At 42.9% G+C, this 20,958-nt stretch overlaps 1 protein-coding gene across 1 annotated transcript in view; it reads left to right on the top strand.

Moving 5' to 3' along the window:
- The window catches only part of LOC145403343 (E3 ubiquitin-protein ligase MARCHF6), a 202,359-nt gene that overhangs the window by 39,486 nt on the left and 141,915 nt on the right, over positions 1 to 20,958 (top strand). Inside the window, exons 3-4 of the mRNA XM_080275133.1 lie at positions 8,945 to 9,161; positions 9,352 to 9,493. Of these exons, the coding sequence (XP_080131259.1) occupies positions 8,945 to 9,161; positions 9,352 to 9,493 (359 nt within the window). The remainder of the gene's footprint in view (positions 1 to 8,944; positions 9,162 to 9,351; positions 9,494 to 20,958) is intronic.

The raw sequence follows: 20,958 nt of genomic DNA on the forward strand, positions 1-20,958 counted from the left end.
TAAGTTACTCAAGGAATGCTGGCTGTCGGAGGAAGATGACGTCAACCTGCTGGAGTATGTGATGAAGTTCAAAGAACAGCTGTCCACTGCTTTACAGCTGGCGAGAGAGAATTTAGGAGCTGCTCAGGAGAAGATGAAGACTTGGTATGATAAGAAGTCCAGGTTATGCCACTTTCAGCCAGGAGATCAGGTTTTGATTCTGCTACCAGTTCATGGGCAACCTCTTCAAGCCAAGTTTAGTGGCCCTTATTTCGTGGAGAAGAAACTCAGTGATGTCAACTATGTCATCGCCACACCAGATCGTAGAAAGAGCAAGCAACTATGTCACATCAGCATGCTAAAGTTATATCACAGGCAGGACGAAAATAATCCAGTCTGCACTGTAGCTGTTCCACCCGAGTCTGCAAGTGAAGCTCTCCCATGCAGTATGAGCGTGAGTGATAGTTTGGGGAAGAATCCTGATATCATGAATGATCTCCAGACTAAGCTTTCTCATCTACCTCCCAAGGAAAGGCAGGAGTTTTCGGCATTACTGCAGGAGTACCCGCAAGTGTTCCGTGCCACTCTAGGAAGAACCACTGTGTTGATGCATGATGTCGATGTTCGAGATGCAAAGCCAATTAAACTGCCTCCTTACCGTGTGAACCCAGTGAAAGTTCCTCTCATCCAGAAGGAGTTTGGCTACCTGTTGGACCACAAGATGATTGAGCCCTGTCAGAGCGAGTGGAGTTCTCCTGTCACTCTGGTCCCTAAGCCAGGTGGGTCACAGCGGCTTTGCATCGACTACAGACGTGTTAATCAGATAACCAAAACAGACACTTACCCTCTCCCTCGCGTGGAAGATTGCATAGACAAGATCGGAAAGGCTAGGTACATAAGTAAGTTTGATTTGTTAAAGGGATACTGGCAAGTACCTATGACTGAACGTGCTAGGGAGATCTCATGTTTTGTAACACTAGGAAAGACTTTTGCATGTTCTGTAATGCCAGATACAGATTGTTTTAGAGGAATAAGAAATTTCCTTTGTAAATTTCTTTTTTCTTTGTGGGGAGGTGTTACATAGCCTATGATTTCATCATCCTTTGTGTAATTTTTAACGCACAGTGTGCTGCATGTTTGATCACGAGTGTGTTCTGCCTCAGTTCCCCCCTTCTACCGTTATAGTAGAGTAAGTCGTCCTTTCTGTTGTTCAGTGCGGGATTTTCAGCTCTTTGTCCCCATGGCTTCATTTGCGTGTCCTTCTTACAAGTTGTATCAAGCTCTCCTGGCCCCTATATAATGAGCTCAGTCTCTGCATCATTGCCACTTAGATCTGCTCCTCATTTTGTTCACATCTCTGTCCTCCCCTGTACAGATATTATTATTGTGAGTGCTCAAGAAATCTCCAAACATCTAGCAGCTGTGTGTAATTTGAGTATAACTGTTGTATTTTTTTCTTGTGCTGTGTAGCATAGGGTTAGTTCTTAGGCCTAGTGAGGTCTTTGTGATTAATGTTGGGTTTTATGTCAGTCATTTTTGATAATAGTTTGTATCTGTAATAATTTATCTGGCATTAACTGAGCATTACCAGGTGTATTTTCATTTTATCAGGGCTGACTTAGATAAATTTACTCTTGCTAATTTCGTGTTAATAGAGGCTATTGCAGTTAACCATATATTTAACCTGTTTATTTGCCATTACATTATCCTTATGAGTCCTGAATGTATTGTTGTTAGTTTGAGCATTAAACTTTAACTTGTAATTTTACCTAACTCTTTTGTTTTGAACCTGGAACTTTACGGGACAGTAGTGATTTTTAGTATTCTCACTTAAAGTGTACATTATCTTTCTCTGTTCCGTAACACAATGTTCAGCTCAATCCTGCATCATATTTAAACATACAAGACATGGGGTTTCATTCTCGCGGGGTTTATCTTGGAAAGATCATATTACCTCTCTTGTAAAATCTGCGTCCAAGAGATTATGTGTGCATTGCCGACTCCATGCATTCTTTACCCCTGTACAGTTGTTGACTTTATACATGGACTTCATTCACCCATGTAGAATTTCTCATGTTTGGGGCGGCTCCCTACATACAGCTCTTCTCAACAAGGTGGAGTCAAAGGCTTTTTGTCTAATTAATTCTCCTCCTCTTACTGGTTCCCTCAAACTCTATCTCTTCGCTGTACTGTTGCATCTTTATCTCTTTTCTGTCGCTACTTCAGCGGTCAGTGCTCCTCTAAACTGTCTGCTTGCATCCCTCCACCATTACGGTGAATGCGTAGCACCTGTCTAACAACAAACTCTCATCCCTTTTCTGCCTAACTCTCTTATGGAAGAGTTAACCATTACTCCCAGTCCTTCATTTATGCAACATGTCAGCTCTGGAACTGTTTCCCTAAGTCTATTTCCTACTGCCTATGATCTCCAGTCTTTCAAGTGCGGTGTGTCCAGGCATCTTGAATTGAATGGATCTTGAATTTTGTTCTCTGTTATATTGTTTTTTTTTTTTTCTTGGAGGGAACAATTTGCAGGCTCCTGGCCATTGATTCCTTCTTCTTTGCATAAAAAAAAACAATCAACACACATAATCTCCCATGGGATTCCATTTCTTAACCCTTAAAGTACTAATAGGATCGATCGATCCATTTCCAGAATTTTGCTAGATGTCGAATATGATCGACAGAGGAGCCTTTGTATAAAAAAAACTGCGGACACTAGGCATCGGCCCAATTGTGATGTATATCGATGCAAACCAATGAGAACTAAGTCCTGCGTAGGGAGAGGGGAGGATCTGGGCCCCTACCCATGGTGGGGGGGGGGTGATTCCCCCACCACCTTCTCGCCACCTTTCTCTACCCCAATACCTCTGTTCCCTCTCCCACTCCCTCCCCTCTGACCTTCTGCCCCCTCCCTCCCCCTCCCCCACCATCCTTTATCATGTCACCGTGGTTCCTCCCCCCCTTTCTGCCCTTCCCTGTCTCCTTAGGGAGGGTTAGATCCCCCGTACCCCTCCTCCACACCCATGTACTCCCTCTCTGCCTTTCCTCTTTGTCTTGTGGTGTCTGTCTCCCACCTCTATACCCCTGTACCACCCCTCCAGGCCTCTCCCCACCCCCCATCTGTAGTATGCCATCTGCTTCCCCCCCCCTGTCTAGAGTATCATACGTCATTATTACCATTCATGTCGTGTGTGTTCATTCAGTACCAGATTATTGTTTGTGTAATTGCATACACCGATGCATGAAACATAGAATGTGTGTTTTTTCATGTTTTTAAATGAATTTCCATGTTTTTTCATGTTTTTTTTTTTTTGGGGGGGGGGAAGCATGTTACTGGCACAATGATGTAGCTGCCAGAGTTTTTTTTTGCGTATGTTTATCCTTTTGATGTATTTCTTTGTATTTCTTTGTACTCTTTGTTTATCAAAACGTATGATGTCATTCTCTGCGGTGCAGAGTTACACAGGTATGAGGGGAGGGAGGGTGGGGAGGGGAGAAGTGTTGGGGGGGGAAAGGGTATTGGGAGTGAGTGAGGAATGCCGACATAATTATTTTGCATGCTGTTGTTTGGGGGGGGGGGAAGCTGGAAAGTTCTGAAGGGGGGTAGGGGAGGAGGAGGGGTAACTAGTTATTTTTTCTCTTGAAATTCTTATAGCTTCTTGATTTAACAGCTCTGAAGGGAGGGGATGGGGGAAGGGGGGGAGGGTAGAGGGGATGGTGGAGTGTGAGTAACACCAAGAAAATGATTTTGCATGCATTGTCTTAATTTCTTTTTTATTTTGACAGCTACACAGCTATGAGGGAAGGGTACGGGGGAAGGGAAAGTGGGGAGGGGAGAAGTGCTGGGGGGCAAGGGTGTTGGGGGTGAGTGAGGAACATCCATCCATCATCCAATCGTTTGTTGCCCCTTGAGGAGCGTAGGAGCCCTGGGCTAGGCAGTTGGTCCTGACATTTAAGAGAAGAGTGACCAGCCTCACTCATCCCTGGGTGGCATTGTGTGAGCAGTAAACCCCAACCACCCCTTGGATGTAAACCTTCACCAGCTTAAACTCCGATTGGAGTTTAATAATTACCCACTAAACCACCAGGCACCAAAATTTGTTCATATGGTTACCACCCAGCATAGTAAATGGTTTCCTGGTGTACAAGAAACTATGTTGCTTGTCACTCAGTGTAGAGTCACCCACAGGCAGAAGGAAAAGGAAAGAATGAAGGAAAGAAAGATGTGCATGCTGTTGTTTGAAATAAATAAAAATTGAGCTGGGAAATTCTGAAGGGTGGGGGTAGGGAGGAGGGGGGTAGGAGGGAGGGGGAGAGGGGGAGGGGAGGAAGAGAGGGGGGGGATGATGGGAGTGGGTGAGGAAGGTAGTGGGAGGGGAGGAATGAGGGAGGGATAGGGTGGGAGTTCATAGAAAACTGGAGTTGCCCTGCCTGGAAGGTTAACTTTTTTCAACTTTGACAGGCTATAGCTCATGAACCAGTTGGTCTAACATGCTCTGGTTTGTGGTATAAGGTGTGTAAATTCAAGCTCTAAACATTGGGCATAAAACTTTTTACTTCTGTAAAGAGTCAAAAAATCGGTTCCATATACAGGTTTTCGGGGAAGTTTGGTTGATCAGATTGCATATCCTAGAGGTTAAATCACTTAAGTGACATGAGAGAGCTTTAAGCACCAATACAAACAATAAGGGGCTTATGACCGACCCCTGTTGCATGCCAACATTCAAAGAAAACTCATCACCCTAATCTCCATCACTCCCACCTGGGTGCAAGCACCCACATACATGTCATAGCCACTTTGCCCAGCCACTGCTCAATCCCAGGCTTTCTTATTACCCACATCATCATCTCCCCAGAGACTCTGTCATAGGCGTTTTCCAACTCAACAAAAAGTACAGATCCCCTGTCATTCCTATATATTTTTCATGAAGCTGGTGGGCAGTGAATAGGGAATCAGTGGTCCCTTTGCCTGGCATGAACTCAGACTGCATTGCATCACTCTTTCCCTAATCATACCTTCTAGAACTCTTTCCATTATCTTCATTATTGGGTTTAAAAGTTTTATGTTTGTATAATTTCCTTCAGAAATGGACACTCTTGGGTGATGTTGTATGCTGAAGATGTGGTGTTGATTGCAGAGAATGAAACGGAGGTGGAGGAAAGATTTAAGAAGTGGAGAGATGGTTTTGGCCACAAGGGCTGAAGAGTAAATGCAGATAAAACAAGAGAGATGGTATCTAGGGCTGGGGGTGATACTGCCAAAGAAGAGGGAGAGTGGCCATGTGCAATCTGTCACAAAGGCGTGGAAAGTAATTCCCATGCTTTTGTGGCAGAGTAATTCCATCATGTGCAGTGTTTGTGGTACGTGGGTGCATAAGAGATGTAGTGGTTTTAGAGGATGACTGTGAAACAATGCTGATTTCATGTGTGCATTGTGTGAGGGAGAGCATCTTGAACTTGCTGGTGATTCTCTTTAGTGTGTGGATGAGTTTTGTTATTTGGGGGACATGTTATGTGCTGGAGATGGGGCTGGAGTGGCTAGAATGAAGAGTGGTTGGAAGAAGTTCAGGGAGCTGTTGCCTCTTCTGACACTGAGAGGGCTCTTCGTCTGTGCTAAGGGATCTTCGTATGCGACGTGTAATGCTGTATGGTAGTGAGACCTGGGCAGTAAAGGAGATGGATGTTTGCAGGCTCAAACATTCAGAAATGGCAGTGATAAGGAGGATGTGCAGTGCGTCCCTGAGTGTGAGGTCTGGGGGGGGTTAGGTTTATGATAGAAGAGTTGAGAAGTAGGCTTGGACTGGAGTGTATTGGTGTTGTGATGAGGAGAGGCAGACTGAGATGGTTTGGGCATGTGGAGAGGATGGGGGATGATAATTGGATGCAGAAAGTGAAAAGTTCTAATGTTAGGGGTAGGGTAGTGAGAGGTAGATTGAAAAAGACGTGGAACGAGGTCATTGAATGTGACCTCAGGGATTGGGACTAAATAGGGAAGCTGCCAGAGATAGAGCAGCGTGGGGAACTGCCATTAGGTAACCAAGGCCAACACATTCAAGTATGTTAGAACCTTCAAAATGAAATGAATTTCCTCTTTCCAGGACACCGCCCTTCCCCTTGTACACATTTACAATCACACCATTCAGCCAGTCATCCGGGACAACACACTCAGATATAATCACATTTATCAAATCAAAAACTAACCCCCTCCTATATCTAAGGCCTTCAGTATTTCAGCAGTCAACCCTGACACACCTGCCAATTTCTCCAACTGCATCCTGTCTGTTGCTATGCTCACAGTAGCAGCATCAATCGAAGGCCAAAGTTATCATCTTCACTGTCCACCACCATCTTTCCCTCAGCGTTTATCACTCACTGTTCACTTAGTATATCCCTGTTTTTCCCTGTCATCTGACTTGCCACCTTAAATACCATATCCTTCCTTTCTGTATTATTTAGGTTATCCAGTAAAAGTCTCTGATACTCAGATTTGGCCCTGTATACTTTGTTTCTTCCACTATGCTTGGTAGGCAAGTATTCTTCTCTGTTACCACCCCTCTTCTGTTCCCAGAAAATCTTTTTTCTCTTTCACTGCAGTTCTTACACCCTCATCCCACCACCATGTTACCTTTTGTCTATGAGGGCCTCTTGTCCATCCACACACACTGAATCAGTAACTATCATGAGGTAGTTCTTGAGGGCTCTGTACTGTTCATTTACATTTCTGTCTACAGCTCCCACGTAAGCCACCACTCTACTCGTCTTACTATAGAAGGCATCCCTCACTGCTTCGTTTTTCAGTATCTATATTTTCTTCTTAGGTGCAGAGGTCCTCTTCTTCACCACCCACTCCATAAGCACCATGTCATGTATCGGTAATTCGTGTTGCTGCACACACTTCTTGCTCCCTACAACTTTAACAACCCTCACCAACCTCCTATCAGTCCTCCTGACCAGGAAATAGTCGGTCTGGCTACTGTTTCCCCCAGACTCATATAATCAGCCTACTCTCTTTTCCTAAAATGCATGTTGCACACAGTCATGTTCATTGCCATCCCAAATTCGAGTATCCTTTCCCCTTCCACATGCCTCATACCATATGTGCATCACTTATGTACCCTTTCATATCCTTGAGCTGCTTTACCCACATTACCATTAAATCCCTTCCCGCAACTACAACCTCATCATCCCCCATACAACTTACCACATGTATCAAGTCATCCCAGAATCTACCTTTTTCTGCATCATCATCATCCAAGCCATCCTGTGGAGCATATACTGATATAAATGAAGTTATGAGTTTACCAAACTATTTTCTCTGCTATAGTTCTTTCATTCACTCTTATTACATCCATAACACATTCCACCCATTTTTCCCCAACCAGCACACCCACACCACCATAACCACCTACACTTCCCTGCCAAAATTGCTTGTACGTACAGTCCTTCCTGGCAACCATTCTGGCTGATCCTCCCGTGTAGTGTACAGTATATATTGGCTATTTACTAAAATGATGTATTCTTCCAGTTTACTAAAGTAAATGATGTGTGCATCTGTAATTTTATTAGTCCATGGAGAGGACATTCTCCTTGGAAGAGAGAACCATAATTGGCAGGATTGACCCTTCTTTGTGCTGATGTTCTACAAATGAGGGTCAGTTTCAAAGTGGTCAGTGTTCCAAAATGGTGATTTTGAGTTATACTGTCCAATGGTTTCCTGTGGTCTGAGACTACTGTACTGTATATCAGTGCAATGCAGTATATCTCTGCATTTACCTTACCTCTATAGTGCTACTTAGCAAGAGCCACGCTGACTGGGTATGTTTACATATTACCACTATCCTCACCATCATTAAGAATGTTATGATTGTTAAACACCCTGTTCACATTACATTACTTTTGGGCTTCCATGGACCCCCCCCCCCCCCTTTTTTTTTTTTCCCCCCTTGACAGAAACTTTTGAGTTGGGATCATACACATTTTTTTGTGGCACATTCACATTAAATTTGGCACTCTTAATTTACCAACCAAAACATCATCATCATCATCATTGTTGGTCCTGTCATTGAAGACGAGAGTGACTAGCCTCACTCATCCTGGAGTGGCAGTATGTGAGCAATAAACCCCAACCACTTCCTGAATGTAGAAACCTGCACAGGCTCAATCCAATTGGAGCACCTTAATTACCCACTAAACCACCAGGCGCCTTAATTTGGTTATATGGTCACTACCTAGCATAGAAAATAGTTTTCTGGTGCACAGGAAACCATTGGCTCGTCACGGTGTGTAGAGTCACCCATAGACAGAAGGAAGAGGAAGGAAAGAAAGAAAGGAAGACAGAAGAGGAAGGAAGGAAAAAAGGAGAAGATGAAAGGGCAGTCACCTGAGAGCAGCACTACATTGAGTGAGTGGATGATGAGTGTCCCTACTGACCACTAAATATACAAAATTTCACGGAAATCTGGGAGAGAGGGGGCATCAGGGAGCTGTCGAAGATGAAAGGGCAGTCACCTGAGAGCAGCACTACATTGAGTGAGTGGATGATGAGTGTCCCCACTGACCACTAAATATACAAAATTTCACAGAAATCGGGGAGAGAGGGGGCATCAGGGAGCTGTCAGACGTTTTTTTTTTGTTTTTTGTTTTTTTTTTTTCCTGAAACTATCTTGGTTGATAGGGCAAGACTTCAGATATTTTGGGGTTTATTTGTATACTGATAATTCTGTTAATTTCTGAGATGTATAAAACACAAACTTCAAACTCGTTTTTCTCAAAACTGTGGTTTAGGATAATAGCCACTTGGAACTTAAAAGCCTCAGGTGGGGAAAGGGTGTCCATGGGAAGAGTGATGCACATAATAGTTAAAGTGATGTAGTGGCTATACCGTATTTGTGCTTTTTTGAGCCTGTATGTGTGCCTACGGTTTATTTAATGATTTTTTTTCTTTTTTTTTTTTTTTTTTTAGTTTACTCTCCAGACATGCCCAAGCGATTACCAATAGCAGACATTTTGTCTGGCCTGGCACGAAGTATGGGTACAGCGGTGCGATACTGGCTACACTACACTCTGGTGGCAGTGGCCTGGCTTGGGGTGGTGCCTCTCACGGCATGCAGAATATATCGTTGCCTCTTCACTGGCTCTGTGTCGTCTGTACTAACGCTGCCCCTTGACATGCTTTCCACGTAAGTGGCCTGTTGAACTACCCTGTTGAAGAATAAAATCATCTGGAGGTAGCAGGAATAAACCAGTGGAATACTTCATCTGAAGCTAGAAATTTCCCATACATTATTTTACATAAAATTGTTCCATAATTAAGTGGATAGAGTACAGGAGTTACTATATCTTTCTTAAAGTTTGTCACTTCCTCTTCAGAGACAACCTGGTGTCAGACATTTTCCATGGTTGCTTTGTGGTGACGTGTACCTTGAGTGCATTTATCAGTCTGGTGTGGTTGCGGGAACAGATACTTCATGGAGGAGGACCAGACTGGCTCGATCAAGATATCCAGCATGAGGTATTACCCACAGATGTCACATTCAGTAGTCAGTAACAAGCATATGTGTGATTGACAAGGAAAGCACCGAACAGATATTCCTCTTGTTCTGCCTTTACATTTCACCTTTTGTTTCAAGGTATTTTACAGTGCCATGGCTTGTATAAATGAAGAATTGCTGTTGGGGAAATGCAACAGTTTTGGTTGAAACTGTTGTATCATCACAATTTAAAAAAAATGTCATATGTGAGTTTAATATTTCCAGTTTACCTCCAACTGATGAAAAGGTTTTATATTAGAAAATATCAGATTTTTATAAGAGTTTTTTGTAAAATTCTGAAATTCATAATAGTCATCCAATTTTTGATACACTGGAGTAATTGGTCAATATGGTCTTCAGTAGAATTTTCAGATGTATTGCAAAAAGTGCCTTTGCTTGATGCACTTACTAGCAACTAGGCCAGTCATGCTCATGGCAGCCAAATCATCTTGTCAGAGGATATCAGTCTGAATCAGACTAATCAGACTCACAGTGTCAGCTAGTTGATCCCAGATGGTTAAGTGCAAAACTGTTAATAATGTTTGTCAGGGTTGGGAGTTTTGTTACTTACATACTGTACAATGAAGTCAGCATGAGTAGCTTAGTAGATACTGGAATTACATGCTCATCATGTTCCCCACTAAGGATGGGATGGGATGAGATGAGATCCACAAACAAGGAAAGAGGAAGTGATCAAATAAAACAACTTAATAACTTCTTAAGCTCGAGAATAGTTTTTTCATATACAGTATATATTATTCATATTTCCCCCTAGCAGTTTCATTTAACATAGGAGAAACTTTTTGAACTGGTGGACTCAGGTACTGTCTTCATTAACCCCTTCATTATTAGCAGATTATGCTAAACTGAATAAAATTGTTTGGTAGTAATACCATTGGACTGTATATTAATATATATATATATATATCTATTGCCAGACGCCTCAATCCCGTTTAGGATGGCCACAAACAAATCGCCTCCAAGTCGCCCTGTCCCCCGCCATTTCACTACCCTGCTCCCAACTCACACCCCCCTCTCTCATATACCTCTCCACCCCATCCCTCCATCTCATCCTCGGCCTCCCCCTCCCTCTTCCCCCCTCCACCTCACTCACATACACTCTCTTCGTCAGTTTTTCACCCTCCGTCCTCTCCACATGGCCAAACCACCTCAGTGTGTTCTTCATAACGCTTCCTATCACATCCACATCAAGACCACAATGCTCCTTTATATCCTCATTCGTCAGGCTATCTCTCCATGTGACTCCACAGGCTCCTCTTAAATAACTCATTTCCACTGCTCTCACTCTTGACTTGTGTCCTTCCAACAACGTCCAAGCTTCACTTCCGTACGTTAGAGTTGGTATCACAATACTGTCATGTAGTAACTTTTTCACTTCCATGCTCACTTCCCTGTTTCTTATCACTGCTTTCAAAGAACCAGCAACCTTTCTTCCCTGCTGTACCCTTTCAAGCACTTCACCCTCCAAACCTCCATCCTTACTCATCACACTACCCAAGTACTTAAACGTACTCACATTTTCCAATTCCTCACCATCCAACCTCACTGTACATTCACTGACTTCACCTCTCTCAAAGACCATCACTTTACTCTTCCCTACATTCACCTTTAGATTCCGTTTCTTACACACTCTCCCAAACTCATCCACCAAGCCTTGCAGCTCCCCTTCGTCTTCACTCAACAACACAGTATCATCTGCAAACAACAGTACAGGGAGTTTCCAAACACTATCCTCTCTCACCAGGGCCACTCCAACATCCACTACCCTACCTTGTACCGTACCTCTTTCATTACCCCATCCATGTACAGATTGAACAACCATGGAGACATGACACATGCCTATTTCAACCCAACTTTCAAAGAGAAAAATTCACTTAGTTCACCATCCACACGCACTGCAGCCTTCGCACCATCGTACATACTCTTCACAGCATTCAACAACTTCCCATCTACTCCATGTATTCTTAACACTTTCCACAATCCTTGTCTATCCACCCTGTCATATGCTTTCTCCAAATCCATGAAAGCCACATACAACTTCTTCCCCTTCTCTAGAAACTTTTCCACTTAAGATCTAAGAATGAATATCTGATCTACACAACCTCTTCCCTTCCTAAAGCCTCCCTGTTCTTCTCCAACTAATTTCTCTGTTCTTTCTCTAAGTCTGTCAATAAGTATCCTGCCATACACTTTTCCTATTATACTAAGAAGACAAATACCCCTATGATTACCACACACTTCTTTTTCCCCTTTTCCTTTGTACAAGGGAATAATTATACCTGACTTCCAATCCTCCAGGACTCTACCTTCCTCCCAGGCCACTCTGCACATCTTCCACATCCATTCTACTACTATCTCTCCCCCATGCTTCAGCATTTCACCACACACTCCATCAATTCCTGGGGCTTTCCCCGATTTAACTTTCTTCATTGCTTCCACAACTTCTGTCCTACTGATTTCTTCCTGTCTTCTCACCTCCCTCCTTCTCCTAGCCATTCCCCAGCCACTTATACTCGCATTACTTCCATCCTCTACATTCAACAAATCCTTAAAGTGTTCTCTCCATCTGCTCACTTTTTCTCCCTTCTCCACTAGTAATCTACCATTTTTATCTTTCCCTCCCCTGCTAACTTCACATCCACCTTGTTTTACACTTTTCACCTCTTTCTAGAACATTTTCTTACAGTTCCTCCACTTTACACTCAAATTCCTTCCAAATTCCTCATCCGCTCTCTTCTTACTCTCTCTTACTAATCTTTTCACCTCTCTCTCTCTTTCTACATATAACTCTCTCTTCCGCCTCTCAACTTCTTCCACGCCCCTATTTCTCATCCATTCATTGTATGCTTTCTTCTTTTGTGCCACAGCCTGTTTCACCTCTTCAGTCCACCACGCTGTTCCTTGCACCCCCCTCTGTCTTCTCTTCCTTCCTCTCACCACATCACATGCTGCACATATTTCTTCTGTAAATATCCTACACACACCTTCCACGTCCCCCTTCTGCTCCAATTCATGTTTGCCCAATTGTTCCTCCACTTCTCTCTTATACTCTGCCATTTTCTCATCCTCTTGTAACCTTTCCACTCTCCTTGCAACTACTCCTTCCTCTCGTCTTTCCCTTCTTCTATTCCTCCATCTTATTTGAATTCTAATTCTGGGCACCACCAAGTAGTGGTCAGAAAGTCCACTCCCCCAACCTCTATAAACTCTTGCATCCATTACACATCTTCGCATCCTTTCATCCACACACACAAAATCAATCATTGCCTTCCTTTCATTCAGTTCACCACCCACCCTTCTCATCACTCGCCATGTATACCTGTGGATCATTTTATGCCTGAAGAGGGTATTAGCTATCACCAACCCCCTCCCAGCACAAATGTCCACTAACGCACTCACATTCTCATCTGTGTCAACAGGCACACCCCACTCACCAACTATTCCATCCACCTTCACATTCCCAACTTTACCATTCATATCACCAATCAAAAACACTGTCTCATTCCTTCCAAACTTATCCATGCACACTTCTACATTTGTCCAGAACTCTTCTCTTACTCTTCTAGCAAGATCTTGCGTTGGCGCATACACACACACAATCGCCCACATTTGTATTCCAACCTTCAACTCTACCCACACAATCCTTGACCCAACTGATCCATACTGTCTTATGCTCCTCTTCCATCTTTTACTCACAACTATACATACTCCTTCCTTTGCCCTGTCATTCTCACCTACTCCTGCACATATACCCCATCCATACTCCCATTCTCTCACACTTTCTTCTCTCCATTTTGTTTCAGTTATTCCACATACATCCACTTTCGCACCCTCAAGCACCTGGACAATCTCTCTCTCTTTCACCTCATCATTCGCTCCCCTTTCATTCCAGGTTCCAATAACCATGTCCTTTGTCTGGTCCTTGGTCGTCATCGTTTGGTCAGTCCTTGTCCGAGGCTTATTGTTTCTTTTTTTTAGTTATATATATATATATATATATATAGTTGTTTCCTTAGACCTGTATGAACATGGACGTAGTGGACTCTAGACTGAAATTGTCCTTCTGCAGTTCACCATCCTGCATTTGAGGAATAGGGAGAATGCTGAGGGACATTTGTATCTATCATTGCCACAGCATGGATGTATCCCTCTTCTTACAGTGATGCCATAATGTCCATAGGGTCAAGTAAATAGAGTACAACAGTAAGTTCTTGCTATGATACCAATTAAATTTTTTTTTTTTTTTTTTACTACCGTAATCAGGCGGAGCTGGGGACCGCAAACGAAAATTCACATCCGCAAACGTGGATCCGTAAACTCAAACCATTACCGTCCGCAATTGCAAATCTGCAAACTTCTTGAAATTTGCGGTTCTGCAAATGCAAACGCAAACCATTTGTATCTCTCTCGGTACCATGGCATCAGTTTCATTTTATTCTGGATACCATTAATGGATTTTATTAAGTTTAGGATGATATTTTTCATAATTAATGGGTTAAAAATCATCTCTAGTTACTTATCCACCACATTTATATCTGTATTTACTCTGTTATGAATAACAGTAGGTGACATTATGAAGTTTGGAAATTGTCTGTAGTACTGAATGGGATATATAAAATTATAGTAAAACTAAAATATATTCTGTATTTTAAATATTATTATATTAGTATATTAGACTGTTTTTACAATAGAACAAGGGTAAATCATTCACTGTTGTAGATAAATGAATTAAATTATTACACTTCACAGCTCACACTTGACAAGCTGACACCAGTCCACCCCTGTTCCTTGGCTCTAACCTCTTCAGTCACAGTCTGAATCCTCCAACAGCTGAGACAACTCCATCTTGAACAGGTCCAAATTGCCCTTCATAAAAACAAACTGCTCAAAGCTCTTAGAGGTCAAGCAGGTTTGCGGGCAGGTTTGCTTTTGCAGAAGTGCTTCCGCAAATGCAGAACCACAAATATGCATAAAATTTGTTGCAAATGTAAATCCACAAACAAAATCACACTTCTGCAGTTGCAGAAGTAGCAGTTAGTGGCGGTGATTGAGGAAGTGCCCAGCTCTGTACACAAGTTCACATAAAATCACTGGAAAATTGTCCTATTCCATGGCTATCTGCAGAGCTGTTTTGCCATTATACCCCAGTGTACAGTACCATAACAGTTGTTTGGAAAAATCTGTGGCATTTACAGTACAGTAAACTCCCAATTATCTGGCATAATAAAGCCAAAGGCCTGAAATTCCAGCTTATGCAAATGTCCTCCTAGGGGCGCCTAACCCCCAGCCCAATAACACTTATCTACTGTCTGACCCCTACAAAATGTTTTAAAATGTCAGCAAGCAGCAAACAGACGGTCTTAAAAATAAAATACTGTAATGTACCGTTAAATGTGCTTCAGTTTTATGTACAGGTGCAACTTCATTTTGACAATGGGGATAATATCAAAGTCCCCCCAGCCGGGAGACCTGCTTTCATTCACCTGGCAGTACGTGTGCTGTATAACGCACATTGTAAACACTGTAAATTGTCAAATATCAGCTAAAGACGTTCCTAATATTGAAATATTTTATGTTCTGTGAAGTACACTGTAATCTTATGTATAGAAACACATTTCATTTCTATGGTGGTGGTGGAGGTGATGGTGGTTGAGTTGATGTAGACATTACTGGAGAATACTGTGCAATAACACCCAAAATAAACAGTCAAAGCATCAAAAAACGGAAAGAAAACATGAATAAAATGAAGCGTGCTTCACTACTGGGCTGTACTGTGTACACCATACTGTACTTTATTTTATCAAAATTCCAACTGGGCTGTACTGTGTACACCATACTGTACTTTGCTTTATCAAAATTCTAGCACTCTGCCACACAAAACACGACAAAACTTCCGTTTCGTAGTAGCAAGGACAAACTTCACTTGGGAAGAAGCTGTTTTATAAATGATTTTATATATTGTGTTAATGATTCTTTTGTAGCATGGTTATTTTGCTTTGTAAAAAAAACACAGTTTTATCAAGTAGTGGTTGGTGGTGGCGACCATCATTCACTTACTTGATGTAGTGCTGCCTAATTCTTCCCCAGCCCTTATCATTCTTTTTCAGTGCCTGCCCTCCTCTCTTACTCTTTCTCCCATCTTTTTTGTCGCTTCTTATTGCTTTTCTTTCCTTTATAGGTGGCCTTACATTGTGTGACAAGCCAAATGGTTTCCTGTAAGCCAAGAAACCATTTACATCGCTGGGTGGTAACCATATAACCAAACCATATGTGCTCCTTACGTGTCAACATGTGGGTTGGTGGAGGGTTAGTGCCCCTCCCCATAAAACAAATAACTCATAAGTCAAATGGCCACCCCTTACGGGATTATGGTGTCTGGCAATAGATAGATAGATAGATTTTTGTTTAGTAACATTATTTAATCGACTTTTCTTTCCAGTACTCTTTCATAGGTGCCTTAGCAGAATCCAACAGTCACTTGTACAGTGCAGCAATGTACACTTCAGAACACTAAGCTGTACTTACTAGAGGGGAGAGGAGAGGGGGGGGGGTAGCAGTGCGATGTGTCAGAAAGCCATAGTAGCACTAGAAGGCCAGCCAGGTTTAGGAGGGAACCCCATTGCGACATTGCCATTTAATAATAATAATGTTTTGGAAAAGACATAGAGGGCAGTGTAGGTTCGTTTGAATATTGGCACCATAGCAACAAAGGAATACAATGGAGAGTAAAAGAACTTCCACATTCCTGCTGCCAGCCAATGAAAACTTTGCATTAGAATTCTCCCACCCCAGCCTTTGCCAATCAAAACTCTTCTACTACTCCCAACCACTGCATCTCCCCTCCCTGCCCACCACTAAACACCCCGTGAGCTACTTGGCCCACCAACCGTAAATCCTCCCTCATTCCCTCCCTCCTTCCCTCAGCACTCCACCCCTTTCATATTACAGTACATATACCGTATAACCCTAGCTTTTTTATGGGTTTATTTATTTTCTTTTTTTTTTTTATGTGGTTGTGGTAGGAGGTTTGATGACAACAACTGTCTGATGCAGGAAAACAACGTAAGTTTAGCCAGAAGAAAGGGTCCTTTGTGTCAGATAGTGTCAAAGATTTTATGCTTTCTCGTTTAGCCAGAAGATAGGGTCCTTTGTGTCGGGTAGTGTTAAAGATTTTATGCTTTCTGCCGGATACCATTTTAATTCAACTGTTAGCTACATTGAATAATGTCATATGCCAGGTAGTGCCGAGATGGATAATCGGGAGTTTACTGTATTATATTTACTGTTCAGTAGGGTAATTGCACCAAGTTTTTGCTACTTTTTCATTAATTGTTAATGTTGCAGAAACTGCAAGTGTGATTTGCCTCAGTTTGGTGCCCCAAGGTATAGGTATATGTATGAGAAAATTTTACTGTGAAAACAGAGTTGCCGCACAAAGTATTAACTTCATTGATGTGCAGGAAAACATGATAGTGCAGGTGCCGAGTGCTGTGGGGCAGTCGCACCAGTCTACATAAAATTATTTTCATGCATAAATGCTATTTGCCAGTGGCATTTAAACCTTCAGGCAAACACTAAACATTGCCGAGAACAGAACATGGTGAGATATTAGAAAATCCTACAGTGCTGAGAACAGAACACGTGAAATATTTGTGAATCATGTTGCATACACAGAATCAATGTTGAATCTAATGAAAATGTATTGACAGCATCAGAGAGTACAAAATTTAGCTTACAATGAGACCCTTGGCACCAAAAATGTATTTAAATATGAGTCTCCCCTTTACAAACTCATGTTTCTCAAGTTTCAAAACAATCTGCACTGTAGATGTGACAGCAGTGTCTGGGACCTCAGGTTTCATGAGAATCAGAAACCCAGGTTCCACATTCTGTGATTCTATTTACAAAGAAAGCAAACACCCCACCCAATGTTTTCAGGCTCATTCGTGTAACACACTATATAAAGATAGTCTTTGCCATGCACTCTGCCTGGATAGTACACTAGAACATAATCACCCTTTTCCTGTCCTTCACACACCACCTCTTTAGTTGAGTGTACTGGTCATGACATTGTCATCATCTGATGTGTCCAACAATGTTTCCTTTTTTTGGGGATCATGCAGTTCACTGTCGGATGAATCATGCTTAGGCGCAGTTGTTTTGGCACGAGGCTTCTTGTGACAGTGTTCCAGAAGTTGATGCATTTATGTCATCAGTGGTCATACTTTGGCCTGGCCCTACCTGGATTCTCTTGGCTTGTGCTCTTTATGGTTTGACTGCAGCATCCTTCCAAAGCTTTCTCAGGTGTTCAATCGCCATGAGGTTGACAATTTTCTCGGGTGATTGAGCTGGTGGCTTTGTTTTGAGTTTTGCTATGATGCAGTTCCTGTTGGGAGGGTATATACCACATGTAGTGTATGAGCAAGTTACTGCTTGAATTTACCTGTAAGTGAACAAAACTCATTAGCTAGTTGTTTTCAGTGTGTGAAATATGTTTACAACAGCTATTATCACCATTACATGCTGTAATGTCATGTTGGCAGTTACCCCAAACAACATTGGCACACTTGCCCTCTTGGTGCATATAAGGGATTGCATGCTATATTCTCAAACTTAGCTATAAATTCACATACAGTAATCCCTCGATTATCCAACACAATAGAGCCATAGGCTTGTCCAGAAAGTAGATCCATCCAGATAATGGACTTCTCCTCTGACCCCCCTTCGTACATAACCTAAATTTAAAAGCCATTGTAATAGGCCACTACAGTACATCATACAACACTTGTTTCTGTTGTTTAACACTACTCTGTTTGGTCAAGCAGACCTCTAAGCTACTGTCAAGCAATTACTGTGGTCAGGCATGGAAAACAGTATTTCTCTAAGATGCGGGAAGTCGACCATCCTGCATCAGTCTTACCCTAGATCTCCTGCATCTTCTCCAGAGTCAGTACAGTAATCCCTCCAATAACTGATGTAATAGAGCTAAAGGCATGTCTGGAAATTGGGTTTGTCTGGGAATTGGGAAAATGCCTCCTGGACAGGTACTTACGGACCCTAACTCAGCCTAACTCAGAAAACCACCTACATAACTCCCTACTGGACGTGCATAGCACCTATTTAAGACCCTATTCACACAAATAAGGGACAGAAAGCATGAAATAAATGAAAGGGAATCAGAGAATGTGGAATTAGAAGTGGGTATGGAAAATATTTAGCAGTGTTCAGGGTATTTACAACACGTCCATGGTCATTACGAAGATTACCCTGCCACCTCTAAGGCTCTGGCAGTGGTGAAAATGCTCTTGAAGCATGTACAGGAATCCAGTGTTGTGCTGCACTTAATCCTTTGCAATGTGAATTATAACTGTTTAACACTGCACATTCTGTTCTTACTTGCACTACGCTAGTTGCAACATGCCAGTGTTGCTCTCAGCACTTAATCTTTTGGTCTCTGAATTCTGATTTCATAACACTGCACAAAACTGTAAATTCCCATGGGGTCTAGTGGCGAGGAATTGCAGTTTATTCACTGTTTATTCACAAAAATGAGCTTGTGTGGCAGCCATTGTGACGAGCATCTAGTCAGGATGGTAGTTAGGCAGTAACTGGGGAGGGGAGGAAGCAGGGGGCCACCCTACTACAGTGGGGCACCAATTTTCGCGCCTAATTGGGTCCAAAAATAATTCGCGAAAGTGGAATTAGCGAAAGTTGGGGCATTGTCTTTATGGCAAAAAGGCTAATTGGTTCCCGGTTATCCTAAAGTAACATCAGATTTTCATTTTCACTTGCAGTACAGTACATCAAATCACTATTTTACATTGCATTGTGAGATACAAACAACTATCTTTCTTTTCATTTCATTATTATACTGCCGTTTCTTCACTCCAACACGATACTCTCTTTTAGCCTTGGCCTTTCCTCCCGACTTTGAATGTCCCGGCCACTTTTTATCACCACCACTGCCTCCCGGCCCTCCCCCCACACCACCAGGGTCTCCCCCCACACCACCAGGCCCTTTCCCCACACTACCAGGTATAGTAGAGGCCATTGAACCGTGAGAATCCTACACAATGGCGGGAATGGGTGGACAGAGTGTTGACATGACGTCATTCAAGATGGCGGTGGGTTGCGGGCGGGCGGTGCAGGAAATTCAAAGTTCAAAATATTGTCCCAAACCCAAAATTTGTGCGCGAAAATCGATTTTTTTCAAGCGAAAGTGGAAGTTAGGGAATATTTGGTGCATGCCGCGAAAGTGGATTCCGCGAATCCTGCTGTAGCGAAAGTTGGTGCACTACTGTATGCACAAAAACACAACTGTTCGGTGCTGCGCGAAGTTCAAAGTACAGTTGATTTTTTTGGGGGGAGGGAGGGGTTCCGAAGGCCCAGGCCCATAATATCTGGAAATTGGCGTGTCCGGGAATTGGGCGTCCAGTTATTGCAGGGATTACTTGCCCTTATCCATTTCCTGGTGGAAGGGCCATCATTACACACCCTAGGAGGATGCATGCAAGGAATAGCAAGGCCTAAAGCAGGTAGGAAAGAACCACAAAAGCTACTATGTGTGCCGCTGTAACAACTATCCAAGAAGAGCTGTTCATTACGTGGTTGCTGGGCAGGAACTGGGAACAACCGAGGGGGTCTGTAGTGGACGCTGGGTGAACTACTGAGCCAGACAGCACTGCGCCACCAGGCTATTCCTGCCCGGACGGGAGAAAATGTTCACGTGGCCACTCGGATGCAAGCATTTTTTCCTGGATAAAGTGGAAAACTGTACATATAATGCTTTAATACAGCCAGATCACAGCAGTCGGGTAGTGGATCGTTCGTATAATGGACATCTGGATAATTGAGGGATTACTGTAATTGCCGTATTACAGTAAAGCTCCAAGTTTAGCAACATCTCGTTAGCGGTTTCGTGGTTAGCGGTGGCCTGCAAATATTCCCAAACACCAGGTTTTGTGCGAAAACCCCTCCCTTTGTGGCAAGAAAATGTAAACAAACCGCGTGCATGGAAAACGATTATCACTTGTTCGCCACCATTGATACAGAAGAGATGCAGCACAGGATGGATGTGTTGCGTGGAGAGACGGAAGCAGCAGAGGCAGAGGAGGGTGAAGGTGCCAGAGGTAGCGGGGTGCAGTAGCCTCACCACCTGCCTCGGAAATTTCTGTACACCCCATCTCTTTCATTAAGCACGTCACTCCAGCCTTCCAAGTGAGTTTCCCTGCGTATTATGTACTTTGTATTAATACTATAGGCCTTCTGTTTTATGAAGGCAGTTTGGGTGGGGCTGCCTGAGACCTCACACCGCTAGCTCAGTTGCCACATCGCTGCCACACACGTGCTTCTCTCTCTGTCTCTCTCTCTCCCTCTCTCTCTCTCTCTCTCTCTCTCTCTCTCTCTCTCTCATTTATATTAACTA

The sequence above is a fragment of the Coenobita brevimanus genome, chromosome 60 (assembly GCF_032717465.1).
Source record: "Coenobita brevimanus isolate Jiangsu-jjx chromosome 60, ASM3271746v2, whole genome shotgun sequence".
Lineage (NCBI taxonomy): Eukaryota > Metazoa > Arthropoda > Malacostraca > Decapoda > Coenobitidae > Coenobita > Coenobita brevimanus.